Genomic DNA, 12681 nt, shown 5'->3' on the forward strand with positions numbered 1-12681 from the left:
AACAAGTCATAAATGTTTAATTGTTTCATGATCTTATATACATTATAATGAGATCCAATGAATATTCAAATGTATTCTACTCTCCTCTGTATTTCAGAAGGACTTTGTTAGACATCATAAGGACATTGTCAGAGTTGGAAAGCGAGATGCTATTAGATAGTGAAGATGGTCTTGAACTCCTTTTCAAACAATTCCTTCAGCCTGGCACCCATTCTGCCAAACTCATTGTCCTTTAGAGAGCAAGAGAGAACAAAATACAATAAGCCATTGATAACTTTGCATTAGAAATCAAATACCCTCTCATTGTATTAATCATGACAATATTCTCAATTACAAATAATGTCAATTTTTCTATACATAAACCAATACAAATATCCAAAATAACTGCATTAAAGGTGAAGTGTATAATTTTTTGGATGTTGAAATACTTTCTCCTATCCCAACTTAATTTGGGATAGAAGAAAGTTTAAACACTGTGGCTCTGTGGTGCTATCAAAACATTGCTTTGTTTATTTTAGCATCTCAATCAGCCCAACATAGCAACATTGACCCAACCAATGGCATACATTTGTAGCGGAACTATACAGTATGTTTGTCTGACCAATAGAAAATGGGGTGAATGTCTTGGGAAACCTGTTTGTTTGTTTTTTTCTCCGTTTGGTGGAGCAGAAATGAAACACTTCATCTTTAAGGAGATTTTTAACAGTTAATCTTACCTTGTTGAGTCTGCTGCAGTTACTGAAGATGAGCTGAAAGTCTGAGACGAACTCTCCAACCGTCTGATATTCAACATGCTCTAACTTCTGCTTTATTCTGTCCAGCCACATGGGCTGAGATATGAACTGAGAGTATCTGGCAACCTGGAAGTTTTAATATTTTCAGAATTATCATGTACTGTTTTTCTTTTTTATATCTTAATACCGTCTATCAACATAAAAGATCAACTTTATTTGTATTTTTAACCTATTTCAAAGGTATGAGAAGAATACATTTTGTAAAAAATTATTGCAGGATGAAATGAAAGATAAACAGAGAGATGAGACATTCTTACTGTTCTGCGAGGATCCTTTACAAACACTCGCTGGACATCCTCTCTATACACACGTAACAGGAGATATTGGCATTGCTAAACAAAAACACACACACGCATGTGTACACACACACACGCACACACAAAGAGAGAGAGAATCAGGTATAGGTAAAAAAATGAATGTACCAGTCATACTTCAACCCAAAATCAATAAAAATTATATATTTTTATATTATTTTGTATTTTTATTAGGCCTATTTTCAGGACATTTACATTTTTTTTGTTTTTTTTTGCATTGTGACATTATTTTTAAGACAGTTAAGCACATTTCTCTCCTCCCCAATTCTTATTAATGTAATGTCAAAACAATCTCTCTCATTACTGTAATGCAAATGTAATAAAATAATGCATATGCGCATTTAGTCATCATGGATGCATTTATTTTTATGTCCTTCTGCTGATTTAAATAAAAATTAGAGTACAAATGTGCTTACTTTTCATGAAAATAATATCACAATGCAAAAATCTTTAAGACTCTAAACATAGGCTTTATTTTCTTTATTCAAAATATATAATCTTACTTTTCCTTTTGATTTGGGCGGCATGTTTTTTTTTTAGATTCCCCCATACATCTTTGTTTTGTTTTGTAAGGTAGATTAAAGAGTTTTGTGTGTGTGTGTGTGTGTGTGTGTGTGTAGTTACCAGTCTGTTTTGGGACACTGGGGCATTTAAAGCATCTTGTTCAGTCATTGAGTAAAACCATTGCTGATTGGCCCGCAACACGCAAAAAGTACACATCCATTCTCTGCAGGCAGACAAACACACATACCATACATACAGATGGATGAATGTACAACACATATGCCTTTAGTGCTAATTTAATGATTCCATTAATTAAAAAAAAAAAAAAAAAAAAAACAATTCCGTTTTTCTCTCTCTTTCTCACCCAGGTGTGTCTCCATGTACAGCTGGCAGGTGACAGTTTGGATGAAAAGCTCGTGGACACTCGTCACAGCACAAAAGTTTTCCCACAGAGTCACACACATAACATATGTCGTCATTTTTCTGTGCCAACTGTCAGAAGATGACATGATAAAACAACACATTTATTTATTATGCCAGAAATAATTAATTAATTCTTTGATTACAATCATGTCTGACACTTTATCAAAGTGCTTTTAATGATAAGAAACATTTATATGTGTCAAAAGAAACTGTTGACTTGTGATGATAAAGATTACTAGACTAGATCATTATATTTACTTTAATACAAAAAGTCAGAGAGATTGGGGCAACAATAAGACTTAATAAATATTAAATATTAACCCAACAGATCTCAAATAAAAGTAAACTTTAAAGTAATAATAGAATTGCTTTAATATTCTTTAATATTACTGAATAGTTTTTTTTTTTTTTTTGTGGAAAATTTCTTACAAAGTGAAATGATCACACCCCTTTCTCTCAGTCAGAGAGAAAACTCTACTGAGCATGTGCTCAATAAGTGTCATCATTCTAGCTTGTTTATGATTGAAGAATTTTAGTGTGTAACAATTGTCCCCAGTCACACTATACACATTTAAAACATCCACAGGAAGATGCCGTTGCAGACCTTTGCATTTATTTTTGAGAGGTTATTAACATGAATAATGCATCTCAGGTATAAATGTGTCTTACCAGGTCATGCTCTTGATCACTGCATTTCTCGCACTTACACAGAAGCAAATGGATTCGCAGAATCTCTTTCTAAAAATGAAAAACAGATAAATCTGTATTTCTTGCTCTCTCTTTTGCTTCTCTCTCTGATCTTTCTTTCTTACTAATTACCTTCAATAAGAAGTTGAGAGTTTTGTCATGGCACAGTATGTCTCTTTTCCAGAGTCCATCAGTGAGAGAGGGTTCCAGCCTTACAAACTCGTCTGGAGTGAACCAGCCCCCATCAGTACGTATACACTTCCCACGCAAACCTGCAACACAGAGACAGATGAAACTGCGTACTTAAACAGAGACTACTATTAAACACTTGTTGCTCAGAGCCAAAAAAACAAAACAAAAAAACTGCTCAAGCACACTCACATCAAAGCTGCAAGGAATTAAACACTTCCCGCTCAAAGCTGCATAGAATTAAACACTACTTTTTCAAAGCTGCACAGAATTAAACACTTCCCGCTCAAAGCTGCATAGAATTAAACACTACTTTTTCAAAGCTGCATAGAATTAAACACTTCCCGCTAAAAGTTACATAGAACTAAAAACGTCCTACTCAAAGGTGCATTGAATTAAACACTTCCCACTCAATGTTGCATAGAATTAAATACTTCCCACTTAAAGCTACATACAGTAGAATTAAACACTACCCACTGAAAGCGGCAAAGAATTAAACACATCTTGCTCAAAACTGCATAGAATTAAATACTTTCCACTGAAACCTGTATAGATTTAAACACTTTCCATTCAAAGCTACACAGAATTAAACACTTCCCGCTCAAAGCTACATAGAATAAATACTTCTCACTCAAGGCTGCATAGAATTAAACACTTCCCACTCAAAGATATATAGAGTTAAACACTTGATACTCAAAGGTGTTTAATTAAACATTTCTTGCTCAAAGCTGCACAGAATTAAACACAACCACTCAAAGCTACATAGATAAATACTTCCCACTCAAGGCTGCATAGAATAAATACTACCCACTCAAAGCTGCAAAGAATTAAACACTACCCACTCAAAGCTACATAGATTAAATACTTACCACTAAAAGCTGCACAGAATTAAACACTACCCGCTCAAAGCTGCACAGAATTAAACACTACCCACTCAAAGCTACATAGAATAAATACTACCCACTCAAGGCTGCATAGAATTAAACACTACCCACTCAAAGCTACATAGAATAAATACTACCCACTCAAGGCTGCATAGAATTAAACACTACCCACTCAAAGCTACATAGAATAAATACTACCCACTCAAGTCTGCATAGAATTAAACACTACCCACTCAAAGCTACATAGAATAAATACTACCCACTCAAGGCTGCATAGAATTAAACACTACCCATTCAAAGCTACATAGAATAAATACTACCCACTCAAGGCTGCATAGAATTAAACACTACCCACTCAAAGCTACATAGAATAAATACTACCCACTCAAGGCTGCATAGAATAAATACTTACCACTCAAAGCTGCAAAGAATTAAACACTACCCACTCAAAGCTACATAGATTAAATACTTACCACTCAAAGCTGCACAGAATGAAACACTACCCACTCAAAAATGCACAGAATTTAACACAACCACTCACAGCTACACAGAATTAAACACTACCCACTCAAAACTGCATAGAATTAAACACTTCCTACTTAAACCTACAGATATTTAAAAACTTTCCACTAAAACCTACAGAAAATTAGACAATTTTCACTCAAACCTGCAAAGAATTAATCACTTTCCACTCAGACCTGCATAGAATTAAACACATCCTACTTAAACCTATAGAGAATTTAACACTTTTCACTCAAACATGTAAAGAATGTTTGTGCACACTTTCATCTAAAAAATGCATAGAATTAAACACTTTCCACTTAAACTTGCAGAGTGCAAAGACAAAAAACAAACTAAAGACTTCTTCATTTTAAACCTGCAGCAAAGAGACAATAAACTTTGCACTTATTGTGAAATCCTGTAAGTTCTGTGTAAAACGTAGAAAGATTACAGCAATCACATGTCAGTGCAGTAACATACCTGATGCAAACCTATATTTGTGTAGCATCCCGGAAATAGAAACACATTTGACCGGTAAATATGGGGTCTGGAAAACAGATAGATCTTCCATCTCTGCTTCCTCCTCAACTTCCTCTTTCTCTCCTCTCCCTCTAAACTCCATTACACCCACTTGCCCTCTCTGTTTCTCAAAATCATCCGCGTCCCTTTCCTCCTCCATCAGTGTACTGGATTCTGAGTATTGAAGGAGAAAAACATCACTGCGTTCAAACAAACAAACAGACAGACAGCAGAGAGTGTGTTTGTGTATGTTGATGCTCACCTGCACTGGAGCTCTCTGAGGAGCTGACAGGAAAAAGTTCTGTCATGCTCTGCAGAAAGAAATATAGTCACTAACTTCATGAATGTCAAAATCAAAACACAGAAATAAAACCTGACTTTACACAGAGTGAGAAAAAGCATGGTACGTTTTGGACACAGGTCCTCTTTCTTTGTTTCATCGGTGGAGCCTGTAGATGGCCTTCCTAAACAAAAAAGGGAGAGAAAGGAATGAGGAGGTTTTCTTCATTTTCAAAAGAGCCAAAATATAGTTGTCTGCTGTATTTAATACATTCTACATATATTTTATGTGTTTAGGCATCTATAAGGTCCTGCTCTATTTAATATGTAGGAGTCTGTAGAGGTCTGTTATGTTTAACGAATTTTGGCATCTATGAGGGTCTACCTTATTTAATGTACACTAAATGGCCAAAAGTTTGTGGACACCATATGTGCTTTATGAACATTTGATTTCAAAACCTTAGGCATAAATTTCCCCCTTTGCTGTAATAACAGCTTCCTCTCTTTTGGGAAGGCTTGACACTATACTGTATGTAGTAACATGGCTGCAGGGATTTGCTCTCATTCAGACACAAGGCTATCAGTGAGGTCAGGAACTGATGTTGGTCGATGGGGCCTGACTTACATTTGCTGTTCCAATTCACCCCAAAAGTGATCAGTGGGGTTCAGGTCTGGGCTTTGTGCAGGCCAGTAAGTTTCTTCCACACCAGACACAGTAAACCATTTCTTTATGGACCTCACTTTGTTCACAGGGGCATTGTCATGCTGGAACATAAAAGGGATATCCCCAAACAGTTGCCACATATTTGGAAGCACACAAAGCCCAAGCCATTACATTTTTCTTTACTGGATTTAATGGAGTAACCAAATTCGTTAATTAGAAGGGGGTGTCCACAAACTTTTGGCCATATAGTGTACCTAGAATCTTCAAGAAGTGTGTTATATTTAAAATATTTAGTAGTGTATAAAGATCTGTTATATGAAATGTATTTTGGCATCTAAAAGGTCATGCAGTATTTAATATGGCTAGGAGTATAAAAAGGTCTGTTATATTTAATGTATTTTGGCACCTATAAGGGTCTACTGAATTTAATATACCTAGAATCTTCAAGAAGTCTGTTTTTTTATGTATGTAGGAGTGTATAATACATTAAAAAAATAGATTCATGTATTTAATGTAACTATAAATCTACAAGTGTGTTATATTTAGAATATTTAAAGGCTAGCTGTTTTTAATATACACTCACTGAGCAAATTATTAGGAACACTATTGTCCTAATAAAGTGCCAAGTGAGTGTATTATAAGTGTATATAGGGGTCTGTTATATCTAATGTAATAAGGAGTATATATGGGTCTGTTAGATGTAATGTATTTAAGCATCTATAAGGACCTGAGGTTTTTAATATTCCTAGGAGTGCAAAGATGTTTAACATATTTAGGCATCGATGAGTGTCTGCTTTATTTACCTCTATGAGTTTCTTGAGTGGTGTGTTTCTGCAGTGGATGCTCAGTTTCCAGTTTTTGTGCCTTTTCTTGCCTCCATACTGCTCAAAAGCAGATGGGGTGAACCAGTGTCCCTGTGCAAAAACACACTCCTCTCCTATAGGAGGTACATAGATATCACTAATAGCACTAATGTGTTTCTTTCATCCAAAAAAAGGAGATGTTAGAAAAAATGTTAGCCTCAGTCACTAAAGGTGCAATAAAATTGAATGGTGACTGGTGATAACATTTTGCCTAATATCTTTTGTGTTCAGTGGAAGAAAGTAAGTCATACAGGTTTGAAACAACATGAGGCTGAGTAAATGATGACAGAATTCACTTTAATGTAGCAGAACCCTGTTCCTACTACACATGTACAATTCATGTTGATTTCGATTCACAAGATCTGCTTACATATGAAAGAAATTCTTTCCCAGCTATTGCTGTTAATTAAACAGGGGACCTTCTATCTAGGTACATTACGAAAATATTAACTTTACTAATTATATTGTATTTTTTATTGTTTTGGTCACATCTGAGCTTTTTAAAAATTAACAAATACATGTATTAAATCAATAAATATGATAATACCTTGCATATATTATTTTTTGTTACATGTTTTATGTTTAATTGTATAATTTGTAATATTTCAAGTTATTTACATTGATTTGTTGAACATGTGCTAAAAACTGGTCCCGTCCCTTTAAGAAAACAGGCATTTCTGTAAAATGTGCCTGTAAATGAGTGCATATTAACGAAAGAGGACTTGAATGTCTTCATCTGTGCCGTGCATGATTAGATACATTTTTTGTTGTTGTTTTTTATTAACAACTGACTGTACAGAACAGAAATGGTGCAACTAACGATTATTTTGTTAATCAACTAATCTAACAATTATTAGAACAATTATTCGACTATTCTGCAATTATTGCAACGATTAATCATTAGCTCTTAACTGACTATTCAGTTTGTGCCCCAACTTTAAAGGTTGTATTAAACGTGCTTGATAATAATACAGAGGACAAAATCATCTTTTAAAAATATCTCTAAACGACATTCACTGAATTAAAGGAAAAAAATATTTTTTAAGTTTAATTCAGTAGAAAATTCACTGCAAAAAATCCTATTGTTATCAAGTGTTTTTGTCTTGTTTTCAAGTCCTTAAAACATTTACTTGAGAAGCAACATATAAGATATTTAGACTTGCTTTAAGGGAATGTATCTTACATATAAGTGTATTTTGTATATAAGTGTATTTTTTTCATTTGTTATATTTCTGCAAGTGCAGTAAAGACAAAATATAAAACCTAAAGATCTAAAAGCAAGTCTAAATATCTTGAATGCATATTTTTTTCTTTTAAAGGATTTTTAGATATTTTAAAATATTTGTATTTTTAATATTATATTCAACATTCTCAGATAACAATTTTTTATTCTGCAGTATAGCTGCTAAAGTAAATGTATGTTGTTTTAAATGAGTTTTAGATATTATTTTTGGAAAACAAGCCAAAACAAAAACAAATAAAAAAACGTATTTTGTTGCAGTGAATAATGGGGCGACGACTACCCTCTCACCTTCACTTCAATCCATCTTTAACTGACAAAAAAACAAACTCTCTCTTATTAATAAAGCTGCGTATGGCCAATTTTCTTCATGATAATGCACAGTGACACATATATTATGATTCAATAAGTCGCAAGCCATCACGTTATAATCTAGCTGCATTAAGCGTACGCGCGTGAGAGGGACAAGCGTGATATAGTGTGCCTCAGCCGGGTACAGATACAATCTCTCCCCCTTAGATCGGGACACTTCGTGCAACTCATAGAAGAGGCGCTGACCGCACAGTTTCGGAGTTTGTAGTTATTTACATGACCTGCTTCCTTATTATTTGAACTTTAATAAAGCTATAATGCTTTAAATATAACTGCATTAAAAATGTAACGCTGGGGTTTTTCCTTTAAAGACGGTGGACACATCGTTTTGCTTCAACTACCTATACAAACCCATGTGTTCAACATGTAAAATCACTATTTTTACATTTTATTTTTTATATTTATATTACTACCTCTACAAACCCATAACAATTTAATTTGCACATTTCTGTACAAAAAATCTGCGTACATACAGTATACTATTCATCTTATCCTGTAATACTGTGTCTAGCTGTTGTATTTCTTTATGTACTGGAAGCTTTTGATAAGAGGCCAAATTCCTTGTGTGTGTGTGTGTGTGTGAGAGAGAGAGAGAGAGAGAGAGAGAGAGAGAGAAAGAAAGAGAGAGAGAGAGAGAGAGAGAGAGAGAGAGAGAGAGCACATCTGGGCAATAAAAGTGTGATTTCTGATGGTATCAGACGGTTATACCATGGCACTTTGATATAAAACTATTTATGTACCAATTTGTAGTTGCATGGTGCTTCAAAGTACTTCAAAGAATACCATGTTACTACCATGGTAATTTGAAATATGATTACCATATTCATATACTATTGTATTTACATGGTGCTTCAAGGTAATTAAAAAAATACCATGGTACTTCGCTTTTTATTACCACATTCACATTGTATTAACATGGTGCTCCCAGGTAATGGTACATGTCCAAAAAACATGTCATGGTACATTTTTAAGTGTTTTCCTGTAGGCTAATAAGTGTTTTGATACTCTTTTGGTTGGAAAATTTCTCCAGAAGTCGTTCACAAGCTGCACACGTACTGAACTTAATTAAGACTTTCTTCAACACTGCCAAACGACAGGATGTATTTGCAGGTTTGATTTCCATTGATTGACTGTAGATCCACTGCAACCAGCTTTATCTTTATTTGCCATGTTATAAAATATTCCATGAACTTGTTGACAAGTAAGAGTGCGCGCCAAATGATTCAGTAGTGCGAGCGCAAGCTTTATGTGTCATTCAGATTGAATTGCGAACCGATTCAGACCACTTTCCTATCACGTGTGACCAATTCACTGTAAAGAAATGACTCAAATGAGCGATTCATTTGTGATCGGACATCTTCAGTTCTGATTATAAACTGGCATTAGTAAACACTGGGTACAAGGCATGATGTAGCGGTGTAGCTTTTGTCAACGCTACGCTACTGAAAAGCTACTTGGTTTAAAACCTAGCGAAGCTACCACCTCGCTACTCAGAAATGTAGTTAAGCTAATAGCTTCGCTATTTGTAGCAAAGCTACTGCCCCTCACTGCATATGATTTAATGTTACGTTAAATGAGATCAAACGACTATTCGACGACGAAAATTTTGGTCAAAAATGTTTTATTGTCGACATTGTCGAATACGTCGACTAAACGTTTCAGACCTAAATGCAAGTGATTACCTCTCATTATAGTAGAGGGTTGTGTACAGAGTAAAAGATCGATCTTGGGGATTTAAAAATCGTATCGAGATCGTTTAAATGAAGACTGCTATGCATCGGAAAAACACTGTTTTTACACAGCCCTAACATGTACACTGCTGCATTTCAACTAAATAGTCCACCCATAAAAGCATTTAAAATGCATACTGTTGTAAACTCCAGAAACAGAATAAAAAGTAAAAACTAAAAAGTGTTGAACCTTTGGCTAGCCTGTCCCTTTGAAGAGTGCCCTCTTTATTCCCACAGGATACTGGCAGCTGAGATTTATAAAAAGGCCACTTCCAAATCTCCTGTGTGTCTCCCTTCTCTACGGAAGATGCTGAGAAAGAAAGAGAAAGAGATATATGATGTGAGAATATGCTCCAAAGTGTGAAAATACAAGGATAGGACAAGGGCATCTCTGAATTCGGTGAGAACTTTAGACCTGTTTTAGTTCACACACTTACAGAAGGAGGGTTTCTTGGCTGGTTTCTTCTTAATGGGTGTGGAGACAGAGGATGGACCTGGACCATCACTATTCTCACTGGTTTTTTCATTTTTCTTTCGCTTTCTAGTGTTTTTTCTCTCTTCTTTCTCTCCATTTCCTTCAGTCTGTTTCTTCTCCGTCAATCCCTCTTCAACTACAGGTTTCTCACTGAAGCTGAAGGTGCCTGGACCAAAATAAAGATAAGTAAAAGATACTGCAAATTTAAACGCACACACATCTAGATGACAAAACAGATTTGGCCTCAAGCTGATAATAATGAAAATCACAGACCGTCCAGCAGGCTGCTTCTGAGCAGGCGTAGTGTAGGGTACAGCTGAAGGATATGGTCTTTAAACACACAGCACCAGAACTGATGCATGTAATGAGATTTCTCTTTCTCCAACCATTCCAGAACCTCATAGACACCTTTTTGCCGCTGCTCATGAGAGCGCATTCCTTTTAGCTTCTACAAACAAAGAGAGAGAGAGAGAGAGAGAGAGAGACAAAGGAATACAAGAATATGAGTATGAGCAGACATCACTGAACTGAATCAAATAAAGTTTAAAATGCTGTCACATCCCCAACATGGTGTCACCAAGGTACAGTGATGGTGTCAGTTGGTTATACTATGGTAATGAACGATAACCATATTCATGTACCATGGAATATACATGGTACTCCAAGATACTTGGTTCTGCCATGAAACATGCCCAAAAACATGATATTACCATGGTAAATAACCAAAGTATATGTTGTTACTACAGTACCATGTCCAAAAACATTGCAATATTATGGTACAATGTCCAAAAACATGGTGCTATTATGGTACCATGTCCAAAATAACATGGCACTGCCATGGTACATGACCAATCGACGTGTTATTACTATAGGCCCATGTTCAAAACATTGCATTCTTATGGGACATTGCCCAGAAATAATGGATTGCTATTGCACATGTCCAAAAACATGGTATTGCTATGGTAATATGTCCAAAAAAACAGAACTGATATGGTGCATGTCCAAAAAAACATGGTAGTACCATAGTAATTCACTGTAAGTGTCAGCAATAACATAAAAACAACTATTGTGGTTGCAGGATGAAGAGGGAGAGATTAAGTGGGTGAGAGAGGTATAGAAACAATGAGAAAAAGTGGGCGATTTCCTGCCTTGTAAAGTTTCTCCGGCAGCAGATCGTGGTCGCGCAGCTGTGTGAGAAACGCGTGCGGTTGTTTCATGCAAGAAATCTCCGTCTTCTTACGGTGGAGAAAAAGCCACAACTCTTCGTTCGTTAGAAGGTCTAATGGGTCCATTTGGCCGTCGACTCCCATTAATTCTCCAGTCTATTCGGCGACAGGAAATCATTATAACAACTTTACAGCGTCATGAGGATTATCACAAAACAGCTATTACAATTCTGAATCCAACAATAATTACAACACCGTACAGGCCAGAAGTGTTAGGGGGCCGTTCACACAGGACGCGTTTTTGCGCAGGTCTGCGCTGTTTTTCATTGTTTTATATGAGTCTCGTTAACTCATATAAACGTGTCTCGGGACACCTGCGTTCTCTCATTTTCGTTGCGCTGCTTCTAGTTTTTAAAACGCAAGAACGCGTTCTGCGGCCCCTTCTGCAAATGTTCTGGCATTTGATGATTTTACACGCAAAAATTTACATATTTGGCTCACACGTACCTGTCAACTGGCGAGCTGCCTGTGAGAATTTGAATATTTCTATAGCTGATCCCAAAAGAACAGAAACAGAGTTGTTTCCAAATCTCCCGCCAGTCTCAGTCACTGTGGTAAAAAAGAAGGGAAGTGATGTAGCAAAAGCGAAAGTTAGTCCAGTAGTCCCACCTTCCCACCACAGAGCTCTGGTCTAGTTGCTACATTAGACATCCTGTAAATATCAAATAACAGCTGATCTTTCATTTTGTGCTGCAAGTTGGCAAATACTTCCATCTTTTAAAACAAATAATTTGTTGGATTATGCAACAACATCTTGTACATCCTATATTTGTATCTAAATATGTGGCAATGTATTTACAATTAGAATATGCACATTGTTATTGAGAGGGAATATTAACCATAGGATACCAAACATTTAGAATTGTACCATTATTTATTTAACTAATGTTACTATTAATCTGTTAAAGAAAACTTCTGGGTTCAATACAAGTTAAGCAGCATTTGTGGCATGCTAATTTCGATTAGCAAAATTCTAGGTTACTGTGAGGCATTTATAGTGGAAGTTAATGGGGCCAA

The 12681-nt window shown here is 35.7% G+C and overlaps 1 protein-coding gene across 2 annotated transcripts; it reads right to left on the reverse strand.

Moving 5' to 3' along the window:
* LOC127451397 (nuclear body protein SP140-like protein) lies at positions 1-12272 on the reverse strand. Of its 2 annotated transcripts, XM_051716082.1 has the most exons (16): positions 12112-12272; positions 11587-11760; positions 10712-10886; positions 10401-10604; positions 10154-10273; positions 6562-6695; positions 5223-5279; positions 5078-5126; positions 4777-4989; positions 2855-2994; positions 2705-2773; positions 1977-2104; positions 1733-1835; positions 1052-1126; positions 717-860; positions 1-230 (listed from the first exon to the last, which is right to left on the reverse strand). In XM_051716082.1, the coding sequence occupies exons 2-16, from the start codon at positions 11746-11748 to the stop codon at positions 153-155; spliced, it is 1851 nt and encodes a 616-aa protein (XP_051572042.1). In that variant the 5' UTR covers positions 11749-11760; positions 12112-12272; the 3' UTR covers positions 1-152. The 2 variants fall into 2 exon arrangements, with proteins under 2 accessions (XP_051572042.1, XP_051572043.1); XM_051716083.1 differs by lacking the exon at positions 11587-11760 and having other exon boundaries at positions 12112-12253.
* Positions 12273-12681: the final 409 nt, after the last annotated feature.

This window comes from Myxocyprinus asiaticus, chromosome 14 (genome assembly GCF_019703515.2).
Source record: "Myxocyprinus asiaticus isolate MX2 ecotype Aquarium Trade chromosome 14, UBuf_Myxa_2, whole genome shotgun sequence".
Lineage (NCBI taxonomy): Eukaryota > Metazoa > Chordata > Actinopteri > Cypriniformes > Catostomidae > Myxocyprinus > Myxocyprinus asiaticus.